At 38.2% G+C, this 21,155-nt stretch overlaps 2 protein-coding genes across 7 annotated transcripts in view; both read right to left on the bottom strand.

Annotated features, from left to right (window-relative positions):
* The window catches only part of LOC5569559 (sn1-specific diacylglycerol lipase alpha), a 343,791-nt gene that overhangs the window by 304,011 nt on the left and 18,625 nt on the right, over positions 1-21,155 (bottom strand). For 5 of the 6 annotated variants that reach the window (XM_021839490.1, XM_021839515.1, XM_021839502.1 and 2 more), the window contains exons 1-3: positions 12,551-13,001; positions 10,046-10,800; positions 2,078-2,663 (exon numbers count right to left, since the gene is read on the bottom strand). The gene's annotated coding sequence lies outside the window, so the exon portion shown is untranslated. Of the gene's footprint in view, positions 1-2,077; positions 2,664-10,045; positions 10,801-12,550; positions 13,002-21,155 lie in introns of those variants that run through there. The other variant, XM_021839496.1, reaches the window with a different exon arrangement.
* On the bottom strand, positions 19,882-21,152 carry LOC5569560 (fatty acid hydroxylase domain-containing protein 2). Its single transcript, XM_001658572.2, has 3 exons — positions 20,991-21,152; positions 20,156-20,786; positions 19,882-20,092 (listed from the first exon to the last, which is right to left on the bottom strand). The coding sequence occupies exons 1-3, from the start codon at positions 21,079-21,081 to the stop codon at positions 19,951-19,953; spliced, it is 864 nt and encodes a 287-aa protein (XP_001658622.2). The 5' UTR covers positions 21,082-21,152; the 3' UTR covers positions 19,882-19,950.

The following is a 21,155-nucleotide window of genomic DNA, read 5'->3' as shown; positions in this document are numbered from 1 at the left end:
AAAATTGAAGGGAGATAAAAGAAATACAAAATGATTCAGAGGGATTCTATCAAGTTTTTAAAGATCAAAAAATTGAACGGCATTCAATAACTTTAAAAAATGTTGGATAAAAATCGAAAGACTTAAATGAGTTGAGACATTTGAAAACATCTTACTTACATCTCACTCTTCGTAAAAACACATCTTAAACAAAGTTTGACCGAAACTCAAATCAAACAAACGATTGTTTGGATTACCTCCGAAACATCACTCCAACCATCAAAACGTTGTTCCAAGCTAGCTTTATTTTTGCGGTTCATGCTGAAAACACTTATCGATAACGAAAAAGGCACTGCTCTCAATCCTTTCCCAAGTGGAAAGGATTCTGTTTATACTGCAACCCAAATCAAAGCCCGAAAGTGTCTTCGTCCTTCGGGAGTTTCCACTTTTAATAACATTCGTCAATAAATTGTACCCCTGCCTGAATGTCTTCGTGCTATTCAACCATATTGCTCGATGGATCTCGATTCGTTATGCATTGGATTTATTTGACTAGAAGGACGGTGATTTGAATGAACAGTGTGTCATTTTACTGGTGCACCAAAAATGCATTAAAACCATTTTATTCCGATAAATAACTTCAGTTCAATTAACCTTTTTGCACTCCTTCGTCGAAATCACATGGACGAAGACGTACTAATCGAAATCTGATTATCGATCGACTGAGCAACATCACATTACGATTCAAATTTCTTCCCGCCCCCCTGTGTGACTTATGGAAAACCTTCGTACATATTGACTGAAAGATGTCATTCCAATCACACGTCGTAAAACTTCTGTAGTTTATGAAACTTTATAAAAATTCCCTCAACGACTGCATTTAATTGATAACGTAAACAAAGTTTTTCATCCGTCCGGTATGAGGCTGATGCGCATCAATTTGTGCGAAATGTTCGGCAAACGGTTCCTTTGATTGTGCAGTTTTGGCTGCACTTTGAGCAGCTGTTGTGATTTTTCGGTCAAAAAGAATTGTATTTTGATGGCGCCAATAAATTTTAAAGTAAAACTATATATTTCATCATGCTGTAGGAATGGAAGGAGATGCCCATAGATCTAGATATTCTGGTAAAAAATATTATAGCGTTGAAGTGTTGTATTTTGACCACTCACTACCGTTTTGATTCATATTACGGACACTTAAGGCCTCAGTGAAGTATAACCCAGCTTGGAACATACAAAATAAATCATTCTGTATGATTTTTTAGCGTTATCGAGCGTCGGAAGCCCTTAACTTTCGGATGGTGGGTAAAGAATACGCGTCCGCATCTTGAATAATTTTAAATAAATCAAAAGGCCACACCTTTTCATGATTCTGATTCCGGATGCTCCCTCACTTTTGCCTCATATTCCGGACGCTTTGATTCGAATTACGGACAGCTCATGATAATCATTAATGGAACAGTCAAATCATCAATTGAAATCGTTCAACCACTTAAGAGACGTCTAAGGTAGTTGGGCATTATAAATTTGCAATGATTTTCATGGAAAAAACCTAATAAAACGAGCATCGAAAATGAGAAGTTTTGGACGGCGAAAATTGAAACATTTCGTGTGAAATGTTTCCCATACAAACGAGAGTGTCCGGAATTTGAAGCTGTCCGTAATATGAATCAAAACGGTATATCACAGTGAGCCGTTAATCGTGAGACGAATCAAAACTGATGGTGACCGAAACAGAAATTGATACGACGAATAGACAACGGTAAGTAATAATTTAATTGCATTATTTTCAATAAACTTTCAAGATTTATCAAAATCTGATTGTACAATGCAAAAGCCGTCTTGGGAAAGAATTGTTTGACATCGGTTTGTATCAGCATCATTCACTGCAATACTGGGAAAATTGCAGGTTCTCAATGGTCAAACCTTAATTTATTTATTTATTTAATAAAAATATTAAGTGTATACGATTCTTTTGTAATCCACATGATCGGAGAGTCTTGAATATTTTATGTAATCATGGACGAACGTTTAGTTTTTAAATCAAAGTTGAGTAATGAAATATTTCAAATACGTCGCATTTGTAGAAACAACTCACCTTTTTTGAAATATCACGTGTCCTTCGCGATATGAATTATCTTCAGCTGATTTTATTAATAAATGCTAAACACACCCCCATTAGAACACTTCATCTCAAAACCACACATATATTTTATTTTACCCAATAGAACGATACACACAAACAATGTTTCCATCGAATGACACTGTTGCACTAAGACTCCAACTCAGATCTTCCCGTTATCACCAGTTCCAAATCTGATCGACACTGACGATTCCTGCCACCTCCTAAAAAGGTCGTCACGTTTCACCGATTTTCACTGATTTCACACGACTTAGGCCCCTCTTCTTACGCCGCCAATAATTTTCGCGAGCGCTTCGCGAAAAACTAGGAAAAATGAAAAGGATACCGGGGCGCTGATTGAAGCTTTCCGATTATGGCCGCTCACAGGTGTTGTTACATCCACTTGGTTTCATCTCTTGGCGCTTGGTTTTCTTCACATTGTGAGGGCCGGAGGTAACGACACAGAAATATACACTTCACTGGAACAATTTTTGCCACAGTCACGTACAAATGAATGGCACCTTCCAGATGTCTATTTCTGGGCTGAGGTTTGCGGATAGCACTGTGAAGAAGAAATGAGAAGAGACAACGATATTGTTAGATGTTAGGTTTTTATTTCTGGATAGATCTCTTAATAGCATTAGTAATAGTAGATTGTATTTTTGGACATCAAAACCTAATTGGGATTCATATTGCTATTACAGAATGCTTCTTGAGCAATTGGGGATCCACAGACAATCGAATGTCGTGAAAAGACCTTCTACGTACAAAACTGGAGGCGATATACGTGTATATATTATGTGATGAATAATAGCATACAATGCGAGTGTACACATTTTCTACCGAACTAACCTGTGATCTTATGCGACGTAACTAATGATAGCAAATGTTGATTTGACAGCTACTACTGATTGATTTGACTTACTTTGACGGAACGAATGATGTTATTTGTATACATTAGATTTTACCTTTTCTAGGCTATTCTTTCAATTGATAATGTTATAATAATCATAAGCACTTTCCATTCATCTGCATACAGGCATGCATGTCATTCTCCTATAAGACTGCAGTCGCACTCTACACAGTTTTATTTATAACGTATGTTTCGTATCACCCTAGACGAGATGTGAGCTCCACATCTTGTTTCTGACATTCTATCATATAGTTTCCCATTAGTGCCTAATTTCGGCTCAACGGTATTCGGCCAGATGACACGGAATCAGTCAACACTAATGTAAAGAATTTAATTTTTAAATAGCTCTGAAGTCTGTAAAATTTCAGCGAAAAAAATAAGTTTTTTGAGATATTTTTACGTGCCAAACCAGAAGTCACGATTTTTCTCGTTTTTGCGTATAGTTAAAATTCGGCTGGCAAAATTGCAAATCGACTAAAACCAAAATTTCAATGGAACTAGGTAACATTTATACAATTATAATTTACACTGTAGTTTCAACTTCATTGATATATATTGTGATATTTTGTGCTTTGTGACAAGGTGTAATATCATTACGGCTAGTGGAAGTGAAAATCCAAACATATGGCAATGGCAAGTGAAAAAAGGAAGTCATCATTGTATTCGTTGGATAGCAAAATCGATTTAATGAATTTGGTGAGCTCGTTCCGATATATTGTTAAAATACATGTTTTTTTTTAATGAATACCAAAAGTCGATTGATTTTCTATTATTCAACGAAATTTATTGGTAGGTCTCCATCTCTTTCCAGAGAGCGTGGAAAGGCACTCAATCCAAGGCTCTTGAGCCAAGGCACATGGGAGAAATACTTATGTCTCATCCCAGGAGAAGCAACTTATGGAGTGTGCATTAACATTCTTAGCAAAGCTACTCCCAACGATTATTATTATCTATCTCCCTGAAATGAAACGGTTGGTACGGTTGTCCCCGTTTCTTCCATTAAAAATTGCCTGTTTCATTGATTTTGAATAGTTTTCAGATTTTTCTGCAAAAATTTCGTGAGTGCTCTTTAAATAATATAAGATTACGATTCTAATGACACCTTGTTTTTATATTTTGGTTGACCCAATACTGAGGAAATTAGCTATGTTTTTTCAGTGTGTTTTTGGAAAAATGTTTCAACTTTAAGTAAAAATTTAGCATACTTGAGTTATGATTTTTTAAATCTTAAAATAAGCCTAAAACACATTTTCAACTTGAAGCATAGTGTAATCTCTATCAAATGAGCTGAAAATTTGACCAGACATTGTTCTTAGCATGAGAATTCAGAATACTGCTTGACCGGAAGATTTCCAAACTTTTTTTTAAATATGAACAGGTTTACTCCATATGGTTTGTTTTGGTCATTTATATGCCTGTTTTTTGTGAATGGTTAACTTAGACACACAAATTTGCCAGCTTAGTTGGAAAACAAAATTGACCTATTTGAGATCGATTCCACGGAGGCCTAACAAATAAAAGTAAGGAAAAAAAACTTTCTTCTTCTTCTTTGGGACAAGGCCTGTTTCTCAGCTCAGTAAGCATTTTCACGGATATTAACTGAGAGCTTTCCATGTTAATTGACCAGTTTTGTGTTGTCCAGGGAAGTCAATTTGTTCATGCTGAGCAGCTGCGCGTTCACCGTTATTCGGGCCCCCTGGGCGGTGATCACATTTCAATTTTATTTTTTCTACAAATATTTTACTTTCTCATGAACAAAGGTTGTGCAACAGAATCACGTTGTTACAGTGAGTGTTCACGACATATCTACAATTATTTTATCAGAGATTTCCCAAGTAACATTTTTAGTTTTTTTTTTTTTCATTTACTACAAGCTGTTGTTACCACCTTATCGTTAAAACTCATTTTAGAACTTATTAGTCTTAATAACCTTAATAAACCTTTCATAAAACTCTGTTAAGCCAGCCCGAAAAGGCCCACACTACAGGAGGTTGTTAGGACTTTACCTTAAACCCGTTTCTAAACTTCTTAGTTTTGTATCGTATGAATACATTTACCCTTGTAGTATGCTATAAAACATTCATAAGAGCTATTGTATAGCCTTATTGAGCTCAACTAGCGGTATTAAATCTTTTACGATATCCTAATACACAGAATAAACCAATGTTAAGAGCATATGATTGAACAAACACCAACCAATAATTTGTTTATAAACCATAACCTTTTTTTGATATTGAAACCATCATGATGTCTGCCGACTCATAATAATAAATTAAAATAATCATTTTTTGCGTGGCCGTAATGTATCTAACTGTTTTATTGGAATGAATTGTTATAATAAAGCCAGTCGTGCTTGATCGGTTGTATTGATGCAGAAAACGGTAAGTGATAAGTGCCTGAAAAATAAAAGCTTTTTTCGTGTAGCTCAGCTGTTGTGTGCAGCATAGTTGTCCCACTAGAACGGGAAGTTCAGGCAAGTATGGGAAAAATATGCGATATTCTGTTAATTCTTCGAGAGGAATATTTGTCATTTCTATGTTTGCCTTCTAATTAATCCATAATTAACTACGTGATTATCATTATCAACATAATGATATTGATACCCACACGCAGACTGCATTCCAATAACATGCATCAAACAGTCGAGATTTAAGAAGGCTTTAACATGACTTAGCGTAGTCTTAGAAGTTTTATTTATGCCTTGACAAGACAAGCAAGATGAGGTTTTAAGTAAAGGTTTTAATAGACACTACACAGCTCCTTCAAAATACAATTTATTATCAAAAAATGTGGCCAGCAAATAAGTTTTAACAGGAGCTCTTGTAGATATCTACAAAGCATTTTTTTTTTGCAATGCTTTATTAAATCTGTTAGGAATGGATACATTTCTAATAAAACCTCCATAAATAACATCTAAGATCAAAAAGCACTGAAATTGTTACTTGGGTTGCTTTTCTTTCTTAAATAGGCTGTTTTTTTTTCAAGTTGTCATTGGAAAGCTAGTCACTAATATTTTCATATGAAACAGCTAGTTATGAAAGCAAGATATCATTACAGCTTTCTTTGAAGTTCAGGCTCTAGTAAAGGCCCATACGCAATGATAGCGGAACGGCAACGGAAAGCGGAACCGGTTCGCCAGTGAACAAAGTCGGAATCGACAAGCATGCTATAGTTCATATATATAGGCGAGCCGATTTCGCTTTCCGTGGCCGTTCCGCTGTCATTGCGTTTGGGCCTTAAGAATCGATTAATCGTCAAAACTGAAAAAACATATTTTTCTGAATGATCAACAAATCAAGAAAACCGAGAACAACCGAGCATCATAATTGACATAATGATTTTATTTAATTTTTTCTAGAATTTGAGTCTGTTCGGGAGAAAAATTGCTAAATCAGTCAGGTCTCTCTTGGAACTGCTCACCACTTTTCTACCATCATCATTTCTCCATTGTTTTGAGTCAAACACAGCAAATTTTTGTGGAAATCTTATCGAAAGCAGAATCATCAAATAAACCAACGAAAGTTTTTTTTATTGTAGCGACAAGGCCACCGTGTTTCAATGCAACAGCGGAAAGATTGCCTATCAGGTTGGTCTATAAGCGGGTCCCATAGAAAAATAGTTGCAGCGATAATATCTGGGTGATCATCCACTACCATCGTTTATAAAATAAAATGTTTTGCAAGATCGTAGTGCCGGTACACTGAAATCTAAAAATTGCAAGTAGAGAAAGTGGGTAGTGAAGTCCTAAAGAAGACTTTCCTCCATCGTAATTTTGCGCATATTAGATAGCTATAATATACTTTTCATAGAATCTATGACAAAAGGTCGAAAGGACAAAAGGTCAAAGAACAAAAAGGAAGGAACAAAAGGTCGAAAATGTATTTTCAAAGAAGGAAAAATTTCCCACCTTTTGTCTTTCGACCTTTTGTACCTTCGACATTTTGTCCATAAACTCTTTTCATAATAACTTCATCCTTCCTTTTCAACTAGGCTGTTCTTCAGAGTAATAAATTTATCTGCGTGAATCTTACAAAATTTGGAAGACAATGCCAAACGAAACATAGTAGTTAGGAATAATAAGCTGAAAACCCCTTCTTTATCTTCTAATATTTGGAAAGCATAATTGTTTAAGCCAAAGTCGTTTAGTGCTCATAAGGAACCGTATAATTATCTCCCTTCCTTCTAATTCTAAAAGGACGTGCTAGGATTTCTGCCCCCCAACACTTCGTCTGAGCAAGAACTTGTTCTAGTGGAATCATTGCTGACTACTGGACTTAAGCAGATCAATTATGCTGTCAACTCAAACAGTAAGTTGCTTGACTTAGTATTTGTCAGTGACTCAGATACCGTTGAACTGTTCGAACCGCCCTCTGCCATGATGAAAGTAGACCAATACCATAAGCCAATAGTTTTGAAAGTCAACTTCCAACCGGGTAGCAAACCGCAATCATACAGAACGTTCCATGAATACGATTTTGCAAGATGTGATTTCAGTGTCATCAATGCAATAATATCGGCTTTAGACTGGGATCCCTTTCCAACGTAGATGCTGCTGTATCCGTGTTTTATGACAACATTTATCAAATAATACACGATACTGTCCCCGTTAAGACCCGTAGACCTGTTATGAGCCTCCAACAGCCATGGTAGAACCCGCAATTGCGCAATTTGCGAAACCGTCTACGTAAAGCCCGAAAACGTTATTTTCGTTCCAGAACTTCTGAGAAGATGCGTGCTGTAGAGCTGGCTGAAGCAGAATATAATAGTCTGCTTGAAGCTTGTTTCCGCGAGTACATGGATAACATTCAGACTAGTTTAAGAGACAATCCGACGTCCTTTTGGTCCTTCGTAAACTCTCGCAAGAAATCATCTGGCATTCCTACAGACCTTACCTACTGCAACTATAGCTCTTCCTGTGATGCCTCCTCGGCAAATTTATTTGCTGATTTCTTCCGGAGCGTCTTCGATAATAATCAACCGCCTACTTCACAGCAGTACATAGACCAATTACCATCCTACAACATCTTTCTGCCTCGGCCTGACTTCAGCCTCGATTTAATCAAGCTAACCCTCGGCTCAGTTGACGTCTCGAAAGGACCTGGCCCAGATTGCATCCCGCCGTCCTTCATCAGGAACTGTGCATCTTCGTTGGCATTACCTGTCGCATCCATTTTCAACCGCTCGCTTCGGGATGGAGTTTTTCCAGATGCCTGGAAGCTTGCCACAATCACGCCGATCTTCAAGTCCGGAAACATTCACAGAGTTGAAAACTATCGTCCTATCTCGATTCTCAACTGCCCGGCTAAAGTTTTGGAAAGCCTTCTACACGACAAGTTGTATCCCGCAGTTCATGGTATTATCTCGGAATTCCAGCATGGATTTGTGAAAAAGCGCTCGACAATTACGAACTTGATGAGCTTCACCAATACCGTTATCCGCAGCAATGAGAAACGCCAACAAACAGACGCCGTTTACATAGAGTTTTCCAAAGCTTTTGACAAAGCACCACACGCTATCGCTATAGCAAAACTGAGCCGCCTCGGGCTTCCGGCATGGGTTGTTAGCTGGATAAAATCATATTTATCGTCAAGGAAAGCATTCATCAAGATTCGCGGCGCTAAGTCCGACGTGTTTGCCATTCCTTCGGGTGTCCCGCAAGGTAGTATCCTGGGACCTCTAATTTTCGTACTTTTCGTCAACGATATATGTGATCAGTTACACTGCTGTAAATTACTGTATGCCGATGATCTGAAAATTTACCGTGTGATCAAATCGATTCTTGATTGTTGTGCACTCCAGGAGGATATCAATCGATTAACTCTCGCGTAACATTACTAAAGGACCTATCTAACATTGAGAGGCTCTCTTTGTTTACTTTCTCTTTCATTAATAACTGAGTCACATTAATCTCTTTTGTTGCTTTTTTTTGTATGAAACGCTAGTCAAGGAAATTGACTTTCGATCTATAGTGAAAAACTTCCCAAAATCTTTAGTATTCCACTGTTATAATCAAAAGAGAACGAGAGAGGAGAGAATCTCTCATTTGTACATAGGTCCTTTAGTAATGTTCCGCGAGAACTTCATGGTGTCGAATCAATGGGATGTTAGTCAATGCTGCCAAGTGTAAGGTTATCACTTTCGCACGTGTGAATAGCCCAATCAAATTCGATTATACGATCGACCATGCCCCGCTTGAAAGAGTTGATGCCATCAAGGATCTCGGGCTCATCTTGGACGACAAATTGCGATTCAACAAGCACATATCTATGGTCATCGCGAAGGCAAACTCAATGATCGGCTTCTTGCGTCGCAACACTATGGAATTCACTGACGTGCACGCTTTGAAGTCTCTCTATTGCTCCATGATTCGAAGCGTTCTTGAATATGAAGTACAAGTTTGGGCTCCGTATCATGCAGTACACGTAACGCGAATTGAAAGGATCCAAAAAAAGTTTGTTAGATTTGCTCTCCGACAACTTCGCAACTTCAACATGCTGTGGACCCCCGGACATTGTACTGCATACGGATTTCACAACCCGGTTGACAGATGTTGCAGATTATTCAATGATGTGTATGACGCCTTTGATTTTAACATTAGTAAACTAGTTTTTAAAAATAGGATTAAGGATCTTTAAGCAGTCTGTGTGACTTTTTTTGTCAAAGATGTAGAATAACAAATAAATAATCAATAATCGGGGTAATGGCTTTCGGGGTAGTGTCATTGAGTCGCTACGCAAGCAGTGAACGAGAAAATAGTCATAAATTACTTAAATTTAGTCATTCTGTGACTACCCGTGTTTCTGAGTGTAGATAAGAAGGCCCAGTTAGCCCAGGGAGCTGAGCTAAGCTAAAAGACACGCTCTATCTGAGTTGATAAAAATAAGGAAAAGCTTTTGTAGTGTGTGGATTGAAATTTTAGGAAATAAAAAGATGACTTTGCTGTGTATCGAATTAGCGCTGCGAAACAAGAACGGATAATTGAACAATTTATCTGAGTAATTATAATTACATTGTAAACTTTGTATGATTACCTTTAATTAATGATGATTAACAGCTGCAATTTGCTTCTGAAGGAACTGAACATATACACCAGTCAATACTACATAGTAAGTTATTTCGTTGAATCAGTATCAAAACTCATCGATTCTTGTAGGAATAATCACTACCAACTTCCGACGGCAGTCGTCACACACTGCAAGATTCTACCAATTTTCCATGTGCCATTCAATCCCATCCGTGTTTGATTTCCGCACTCTCACATGATAATGCTGCATTAAAATTCACTTCCCCCGTTCGTCCGTCCCAAAACTAGGTCATAAAAGCCGCCCCCGAAACCGGAAATACGTGAAAAGTTTTCCACATTGGCACTACCCTACACACCCACCCAGCCAGAGGGATCCATTTTCCTCCTTCATTCATTAATATTTCACACGGTTCCAGGTTGCCGAGAGCAGGTAAAAACCCGGTCAAAGGAATCTTCTTTTGAACGCCACCACTCTTTTCAATCACGACGACACTATCTTCAATCTGGCGTCAGATTCACACGTACGAAGGAGTTACCCAGGGAGATTCTACTCGTTGAGTATGCCGAAGGGGGGGGGGGGGTCACATTTCTATCCCCCGAAGAGAAAATTGCTTGCTTGGAACTCTATCACTCACTCACTAGCATTTTATCGCTCCTCAAAGAGCATTCATTTTCATTGACGGACGCGAACTCTTCTTCAGAGGCCAACCGCGGCGGACAATACGGACAATAACTGCGTCCACCTGCAAGCAAGTTGGATTGCTGCGGCACCGTTTGGCCTAAATTTCACTTCGAAACAATGACGACGACGGCGCACACAGGAGTGATTTGGGTAAAACGTGGTCAAAATTTTATTTCGTTCTAAATGGTCTTCTTATGCACTAACATTACGTAAAACACGATTTTAACTAAACTAACATTTTCGAATCGTTACATGGCATCTTTTCACCTATCAGTGAGTATCGGAAAACATGCCATTGTATAAAGATTTTGAGTTGATTTTCGAAAGCAATCATTTCATTTTTGAAATGAGAAATCAGTTCGATGCTGTAGACAAATTTTCCGAGCAGCCTCTAGCTCAGGCTCTTCGATTCAAGTGAGAAAACAAAGAGTACCGCCAATCGTGATCAGTTGTTCCGAATTTGGAGGATTTAGGCATGAGATCTTGAATTGCATTAGAGGACTCAAGGTTTCCTCCCAAATCGCGAACATAGGAGATTGTCGCGTTTTGCCGGAAACTCTTAGAGATCGCGAACTTCTTCTCAAACATCTTGAAGAGAAGAAGCACGCCTTTTTTACTTATGACGCCAAACTGAACGTTTGTTCAAAGTCGTCTTGAAAGGTCTCTCAAGTGACTATAAGTCACCTGAAGAGATCAAAAATGGAATTGATGATTTACTTGGATTTTCCCCAGTCCAAGTAATCATTATGAAAAAGAATACACGATCTGGCATTGTTCGGAAAGGGCTTTCTCAAGAATATTATTTAGTTCACTTTAACAAAAAAGATCTAAATCTTAGTAAAGCTTTAGAAAAAGCTAGACTTATGTTCGATGTCCGTGTGACATGGGAATTCCAGAATGCTTGCTTTAATAAAACGTGAGGAGATGGCAATTTCAACGCACTCGCGATCCTGCTATGTAAATTAGATGGCAGGATTTGCAGAAAGAAATCAAGAAACGTTTTTCACAATTAAGAAACAAAAATTTTGAAAATAAAATTTCTCAATTGGACACTGGCTCTAAGCCCTTTTGGAAATTATCTAAAATTTTGAAAAAAAAAAAACCTCAGAAGCTAATACCGGCTTGAAAGAGGAAAACAAATTATTACTAACTAATTGCAAAAAAACTGAAAATCTTGCTATGCAGTTTGAAAGCGCGCACAATTTTAATTTAGGACTTACTAGTCCAATTGAAAATCAAGCTATTCAGGACTTCGAAAATATTCTCAATCAAGAGAACGTTCTCGAAAATTCCTGAGAGACCTGATTTGAGAGAAGTGAGAACTATTATTAAAAAATTAAAAAATATGAAAGCTCCTGGCGATGATGGAATTTTCTGCATTCTCATCGAGAAACTTCCAGAAAGTAGCTTATCATTCTTTGTTGATATACCTATTTAACAATTGTTTTCAATTAGCAGATTTTCCTGACAAATGGAAAAATACTAAGGTTGTTCCAATTTTAAAATCAGATGAAAATCCTACAGAAGCGTCTAGCTATCGTCCAATCAGTTTGCTTTCCTCCATCAGTAAACTTTTTGAAAAGGTCATTTTGAACAGAATGATGGTCCACATCAACGAAAATTCAATGTTTGCCAATGAACAGTTTGGGTTTCGCCCCTCATCAACTTTTACGTGTAACAAATTTGATCCGTTCCAACAAATCTGAAGCCTATTCTACTGGTCTTGCTCTTCTAGACATAGAAAAGCATTCAATTTACAAATTTGGAATTATGGCCACGATTTTTCTCCACTCACTCCTCTGTGCGACGCCCGTAATACGATTTTCTCACTTTTCTTCTCGGCGATACACGATATCACAGGCTCTGCGTTTCTGCTTCGATCCGGACAGAGGCCGATGTATGGGTGTGTGTATGTGTGGGTGGGTGGCTGAAGGTGGAGGTAGGACACGATTCCCTTCACCGACCGTCCGGACTTTGATACACCAGGATCCCGCAGGATTCCCGCACACGCTTCGTTTCCACCAATCCCTCCCACGCTTTTCCGACCTTCACTTTATCACAGCACTACCACTACTCGGGAATACGATGTGCAATTCCCGACACGCTCATTCAAGAAAATCCTGCTGCAATCCTGAAATGCCCACCCCAACCTGTTTTTGGATGCCAAGCCAAGCGAAGCGTCGAGGGGGAAGGAGGACCCCTTCCGGAGGCAATGGGCAGGTGGTTCCTTGTACTACTCACTGCAAGCACGAGAGAAAAACGCGACGCGTTCGATCCTAGTGAAAACTCACGACTGACGGTGTGCGAGCGACCGAACCAGGACCGAAGCCATTTGTTTGTTCGAAGTTTTCCCGACGCCCCGACGACGACGGTAGAAAAGAGGAGCCAATGTGAGCGTCGCGACGCCCATGAGGAGTGAGTTTTCCGCTTTGCATGTTTCCATGTTTCGTTGGGTGGTGAGTGACGGTATCTTGTTTGGTCCCCATTCGGATGGGTTTACATTGTTACCTTATGAGTGTGATAGTGGTTGTGAGAGAATGTATTTTAGCTGTAGGGATGCTAATTATATTTACATGCATTTACAGGTAAGGAAAATTTGTATTTAAATAATGTCATGCACACCTTTCACCTCAGCAAAAAATATGCTTAGAAAACTCTGCGGAACATTGTTTTTTTCTCAAACATTCAAATACCACTATGTTCTTAATGTAGAATCCATTGTCCTGTCTCTTCATTTTCACTGTATTTAGGCTTTACACGCAAATATGATTACATGTCTTAAATATTCGCGAAAAAATGATGTTGCGCATACATGTTCTTTAAGAAGTATAAACAATGAACATTTTTAAAGATATCGAAAACCAGGTTTTTGGTTTAAAATTTTGCTTCGGATAAGCAAGCCTCAGGGTGGATGAAGCCTATTCTTTACTATTGTACTTATTACAAAAACTTTTACCGGAAGACGAACGCTAATGGACCCTTTTAAGCTAAGCAGGTGGTGCGATTATCCCATCGAGGCTTTTTGAGTTGGATAAATACGATGAGTGCTGAAAAAATCGAATTCTGCAACGAGTTGCATACAACATTTTTTGCAATCACGAAAAATGCCATTATAGTAGAATAATAGTTAAACATATTTCAATAGAATCTACCACTCATGGAAGCTGAGTAGCAACAGCTCAGTTTTTCTCAATCAGGTAGGCTGTGCAATGGCTGTCACATATTTTCACAGTTCCATTGCCGATTTCATTTTCAATCCCAGACAACCAGAATGTACGTATAATGAAATCACCTTTTATCTTATGCGATGCTTATAAGTGAAAAGTTTCACGTATAAGATGTCGCGGAAAGGCCTTATACGTACAAAAGTGGAGGCGATATATGTGCATATTTTATATGATAAAAAATAGCATGCAATGCGAGTGTGTAGATTTTATTGCGAAATATGTGAACTCTTATGCGACTTTATTTATGATAACAAAGTTGATTTGACAGTTGTTACGGATTGATCCGACTTACTATGTACGAGTATACGGGACGAAACAAAATGCACTGATGAACTCGGAAAACAACGTTTTATGCGAGAAAGCTCGTCACTTAAACGATTTCTGTCACCGTTTTGTGCGGGTGTGATGTTATTTGTACAAGTAAACGAGTTTTTGCGTTATTTCTTATGCGACTTCTGGTTGTCTGGGATGACTGACCAGCTGCATACAATTTTCCCACAATATCGAAATTATTGTTTTGTGTTGAATTGCTTGCACGAACCACCGCATAAACCTGCTGGCTTTTTCGAGTGCGAGCAAACACACTCTACGCCCACAAGAAGATTCCACTCCAACTCAGAATCCATCACAATCAACTAGCTCCTGACTCTATATCCGTTGGACGATCCGAATTCTACTCAATCCTGATCGATAAATGACGTATAGAAGCAATCAGATATCAATTCGACAACTTCCAAAACAGTGCTAAGTGCTACTTTTTGATACTTTTATTAGTGCTGAAAAGTAGGCCATTGATCATTTTCTTGTTAAAAAGTAGGCTAATTTGCAACGGAATTGCAAAATAGTTATTTATGCAACAAGTTGCATAATGATGTTTTTTTCTGCACGAGTCGTACAATTATCCAACGAGGCTTTCCGAGTTTAATAATTACAACGAGTGTAGAGTGTTCAATCCCGGGAACATTTCCCGGGAAATGAGATTTCCCGAGATTCCCGTTTCCCGGGAAATGATTTCCTGTTTCCCGGGATTCCCGTATTTCCCGGGATTTCTGTATTTCCCGGGTAGTTCTATTAAAAAAGGAATGACCATCCATTTTCAAACCAAAACTATCGTATGATTGACCTTACTAGATCACTAGTTATACTTCGATGTTGTTGATAAAAAGGATAGCTCTTTGACGTTATGTTTTTTTTCAAAATAGATTATACGCTATTCAAGTTAAGTTATTTCTAGGAACATTAGGGGTCTTGGGAAGAAATTATTTTGACCGGCATACAAAAAACCTCTTTTTCAAACCACCTTTTTACCTACATCCAAAGCTGCAAAACCATTCATATTGTATATTGCAATACCAAATTATTTCAAATGTATGCATAAAATCTCAAAAACATGAATATCAAAGAACAAACTCCGGATAATCGGGTATAAAAGTCCGGATAATCGAGTCCGTCCTGAACATATTATTTGAACTTCATACGATTTGTCAAGAATCTCCATACGGACTCAATATCATAATTTGTGTTGTTCTAAAGCCTAGCGTACACAACGAAATCAATAGATTTTTTTGAAAAACATAAATAAATTACTTACAAAAAAGAGAATACAGGTACCATACAAGTTTACTGGTATAAAAAAAATATATAACAAAAATACGAATAATTAAAAAAAAAAACATCAAATTTGCTTTATTTTTACGTTTTTGAAAGTTTCCCGGGATTCCGGGATTTCCCAGGAAATGACAAATTTAGTTCCCGTTTCCCGGGAAATCAAATCCCGGGAAATTTGAAAACTCTAGACGAGTGCTGAAAAAATCGAGTTTTGAAACGAGTTGCTCACATTTCTTTTTTGATTACGAAAAATGCCGTTGATGTTGGATTATTTCTAGGAACATAAACATGTTTCAGGAGAATCCACATGGCCATCCATACGTAGTAAGAGCCTTATGTTTTTCAATCATGTAGGCTGTGACATAGTCGAATGACTGTCATGAATTTTCACGCCTTCGTTGCTAGTCTACATTCCTCATTCGAAGACATACCAGGTAAGACGCCACACACAGTTGTTTACTTTATTGTTCACTTAAATCTTCATGAGCCGAACTGCTTTAACAAACGACCCCATGAAGATCACGACTTTCTAGAGAGTAAACTGATTGCCGCTTCTACGTCTGCTAGATGATCTAATTCCAAGCCAGAATCCCTTATCGGAATCGATTTGGATCATACGACGGATGTGAAATCAGAATCACTAGTTGATGAAGGCATTGAGAAATCCAGAGAAGTAGCACTTTCAGCATTGTTTTAGTAGTTTACGGAACAAGTTGCAGAATGATGAGATTTACAGCACGAGTCGTAAATTTATCCTACGAGCCTTGCCTTGGTCCAATCCGGACCTGATATGGTCTAATAAGGATCTCTTGATATTCAACGAGCACTCGGTCTATTCCAAGTGCTCCACCCTGTGAAAGTCTTCTCGACTCACAGAAGTTGTCTTTGTTTCTGGTGCAAAAAAAAGTCCTCGAAAAAAACTACCAGACTACCAAAGAATGAAGGAATCTGTATATGAAAAGCATAACTACCATAGCGAAAACGATGAAACATAGGGTGGTACGAATTAGAACATGGGGTGTTCGAATTAGAACAGAGTTCTTCCAATTCGGACCTTCTGAAGAATTTTATTCAAACATGTCTTGTCATAACCTGGAAGGAGATATCACAAAACTATTTGAGAGAAAAGCGTGCGCGCTGAATCAGGCTTTCACGCAATCATAAAACTTTTCATGTCCTTTATTATGCTGAAAAGATATAACCAAAAACCTGGACCATGTTCCCCTATAGCCTTTTGAGTAAACTTTTGAAAAGTATATGAGGATCTGTATAACACATTACAATCATGCAGTATGGACCTATGCACGAGTTCACTATCTGACGTTTGAGCGGTGCCGTGTTATTTACGTGACCATGGCAACGAGTGAATTCCGCACCGCTCAAACGTCAAATCAGTGAACTCGTGCATTGGTTCATGGATGTGTACGCTCAATTTTGCGATTGACTGTAATTGGTTGAAGAAAGTCATTGGAGACCAATTGACAAATATTACGGCGAAGATGAATCCAATACCATACACAGCTAGAATAAATCGCAGTATACTATGAAATAAAGCACCGAATTTGAACTGTAATCGATCAAATCGATCAACTGATAGAACATACACTTCGTAGTGGCTACTCCGTGATCAATCAAGATAGTGATATTGCACAGAGAACCACTCAGATGAAGCTTGGGTTATAGCTTTTTTTTCATCTTCAATGTACACTCACACTACCCTTGATATTTCCCGATTGATAACGGCGCCGGCCACGTCCTTGCCATAATGACGCAGAGAGATAGAGAAAGACAGCTATTAGAAAGAGTAAAAAATATGTGAAATGGACGGGATTGAACAATAGAAATATAAGAAGTAGAACGCTAGTGGCGCTGTTATCACAAAATATAATTATTTTATTAATACTTACTATTGAAGTTTTTGATTGTTTGTTTAGTGCCATGTTGTAGAGACTGTTTTATTGTTGTTGAACAATTTGATTTGACACTTATAGACCCGGTGCTCAGGCTGTCAGAGCGTGGCAAACTAGATGTTGGTCACACGAACAGTCGCGACATTGGCCTTCTACGGCTAATGCTTCTACTGATTGAACCCACGACCTTCTGCTTGCAAAGCAGAAGCGCTAGCCATTAGACCACCAATCCCGTCTCGAGAACTGGAGAACTGGAGAACTTTTGCAAAAATTTAGCTTACTGAAGAAGCATAGAATTCCATCTTACAATCAAAAATAATTCTACTTATTTTAAATAATAACTGTTTAAAAATTGTTACGTTAGTTACGTTATGACATACGATAAGCTTATTCCAACCGGATATATTTTAAACCTGAGAGAGGGGCTTTGATTGTGAGCTCTCAAAAGTTATCGTGAATCTGTCACTAACTGTCACTGAAAACTGCACAATTAATGGTCAGAGCGCAAAAAGTTGGCAAAACTTAAAGTGAATGTAATTAAAAATTTAGGTTGTGTTCCTATATATAAGAGCATAACATTGTTGCTTGAACTTAAATCACCAATGAAATCTTTTGAATTTATATTTGTCTGTTTTTCATCATGGCGAATGAGATGTGATAATGGTTTTGGCCAAGATTATATTTTTCGAGCCATTGTGTACAACCCTAGCATGAGAAAAGGAAACCAAGGGACCGTAAAACGGGGTAACTTTGATAGTTTTTTCGAAGAAAACTTCAATATTTATGCATGCTGTTTCAAAGAATTACAATTTATATTTTTAAAACAAGTACTGATATCATAGCTATCGATTGCAGTAGATAGATTGCCATAGGATTTATTTTGAATGGATATATAATTTTTCATATAATCGAAAGTCGGTTTTCCGTTTTGGGGTAACTTTGATAATGGAGTACCGTAATCCGGGGTAACATTGATCAGTTTTTAGGATATTTCTTTAATATTTAATTGAAAAATGCAAAAGTTCTGTGTTTCATATTTTTAAAACAAGTACTGCCACTCATAGCTCGTGACTATATACTGTATTTTGTTTTTTGAAAGATTTAAGCATGTTTACAAAAATGTTTTATGCGATTTTTTCATTTAGCTGATATGGGGTAACATTGATCATCCATGTAAACAACCTTCGGTAATATTGAAAATGTCGTTACATACTTAAATCATGGCCCCTGAAGCCGAATATCATGACCAAACGCTTACATCTCATTTACTTTTTGAGTTATTTTAAAATTAAAAACACCTCGAACAGCGGAATACGCCTAAAGGTAGGCAATTTCCTAAAAGAATTCTACATTCTTAACAGTAATTCGTTAATGTTGCCTAATTGAGCATACTTATAAAAGTTTTGACAGCGGAATCGTTTTTGGCGATGCCATTTTTAGTGAGAACCGCATTTTCCTTGCTCATATCGCTTGCAGAACCTATGAGACATGATTCTTCGGTAGTGTCATCCTTAACACAGCGTAACAAAAATGACATTTTTGCGTGTCTCAAGGATCAAATTATGTATCTCTAGTAGATTTGGGGTTGCTGAATCTGGTTCCATTCTCAGAAATGTTCCAGCACGTCACAATTTTTAGCTACAGGTCGCCAAAGTTGTATAAAACACTGGTTTTATTAATGTTTACATGAAATTTAAAGTACAATTTATCATACTTTTTTGTAATCTAATCCACCAAACATGCAAAATAGAACTTGAACTTTCATTTCAGACATAATTTGATTGAAATTGCGCGATTAAATTTCGATTAAACCGATTTTTTCAACATGCTTGCAGCCTCCATACAAAATTCTTCGTTTCCTCTATATGGCAAAATACAACAATTTTCTAAACCATCAAAAAATAACTTTTCCGTATCGAAAGTAATACAAACTTTGATGATAAGTATTGTTATACACATAAAGTTTGAATTCTGTGCCAAATTAAGCAAATATATTACCTTACAAGCTGGCAAACTTGCATGCAAGTTGGCTGAAATAGTCATTTTTTGCATTTTCAACAGTCAATATCTCAAAAACTAGACGTGCTATGATATTTCTGAAAACGGCAATGGATTCAGCAACCCTTAATTAAGTGAATAGCGGTATTTTGGTGCTGGAGACAAAAACGTGTTCCGCAGTGTAACCATTGAAATCATTGTTTCGAAAACTTGACAAATTTACGCATAAAGTTAACGCAATTTTTGCAAAAATCTTAATTTTCAATAGCTCATAAATATAAAAAAGAGAAGCAACATTTATGCTTTGGAAATGTTTCATCAATAAATGAGAATACCAACTTATTACGAGATGAGTCATTCCGATCAATGTTACCCCGCTGATCAATGATACCCCGGATTACGGTATACGGAACAGGAGTTTTGTATCACAATCAGAAAGTTTATTACATTAAGCCCCTTATCATCTTTAAAATCCACCCATCATGATTCATTTATCCGGAATGAGTTCCCGGGCCGACTTTGTCGACCACAGCCACCTGTGCCGGAGACACTGCTTACTCTTGCGATACTGCCTATCGGTTCCGTGTAACCAATCCAGATAGCCAAACGTTCCGAAACACTCCGTGAACCTACGAATGGAAGTTGTTCATTATCTTGAAAGAACCATAATACAAGCACAGGAATCAACTCACTTGGCGTGATGATAGTCGTGATACTCCGAGCTGGGGAAAAACGGCAAATGATACCCACAGTGATCTCGCACCGTATTCACGATCACCAAAGGAAACCACAGGGCAGCCGTCGCCAGGTGACTCTTCATCAGATGAATACCAATGATCGGAGGAATCATATTGCTCAGAATGTGCTCCACCGGATGGCAATACATCGCAGCCCACGCAAAAGGGGCCGTCCATTCGTGGTGCTTCTTGTGTACGTGCCGATACAGTGGCTTCAGATGCAAGAACCGATGTATGTAGTAGAATCCCACTTCGGCGAAGAACAAGCAGACACACAAATCTCGCACGACTTCGAAGGTACTCGGAAGGACTCGAACATCCGGAAGATTGGACTTTCCTGCCGTGTGGAACCCGATGTAGGTCAGCGGAACTCCGATCACTGTTTGATTGAAGAGGATCGTTTTCATCACTCTCCATAGACCGGTCCATTCCAGGGGCTCATTCGTTCCGGGTTGTGTTTTGAACTTTCGCAGCCATCGGGGACGATTGAAGACGTCCATAAGGACGAACAGGCCTCCGAAGGCCCAAAAGAACCCATTGACCCAGGTGGTCAACGCCCACACGTACAGGAACTCCGGTTCGTCACCTGGAAGGCGTAGATCTGGTCAGCTCAACTCAGCATCTCAAGAAACCATCAAGCACTTAACTCTCTAAATCGGCAATACAGTGCTAGTGTGGGACTTATAAGTCGTTCAATACTTAGTTCTATACTAGCACTATATGCCCGATTTGGCAAAATATTGGACTCCACGTGCTTACTGGTTGCCTGGGATATAATCCGTAATCTTACCAATCGTGTCCAGCAACGAATTCCATCGATCCTGAAGGAATGTCGATCCGGATTCGTTATGTAAGCCGACCACAATTGGTTCCATGTCCATCGCACAACGGTGACTAACTTGACATACTTTTTGATTGAGACTGACGGTTGGGCAATGATTTTCCGATAGACAGA

The sequence above is a fragment of the Aedes aegypti genome, chromosome 1 (genome assembly GCF_002204515.2).
Source record: "Aedes aegypti strain LVP_AGWG chromosome 1, AaegL5.0 Primary Assembly, whole genome shotgun sequence".
Taxonomy (NCBI): domain Eukaryota; kingdom Metazoa; phylum Arthropoda; class Insecta; order Diptera; family Culicidae; genus Aedes; species Aedes aegypti.
This window is presented reverse-complemented; position numbering and strand designations above follow the sequence as displayed.

Coding starts and splice junctions, on each gene's coding strand:
- LOC5569560 (XM_001658572.2), bottom strand. CDS start 21,081: ATGGACATGGAACCAATTGTGGTCGGCTTACATAACGAATCCGGATCG. Junction 20,787..20,990: donor TTCGTTGCTGGACACGATTG/GTAAGATTACGG, acceptor TACGCCTTCCAG/GTGACGAACCGGAGTTCCTG. Junction 20,093..20,155: donor CACGACTATCATCACGCCAA/GTGAGTTGATTC, acceptor TTCCATTCGTAG/GTTCACGGAGTGTTTCGGAA.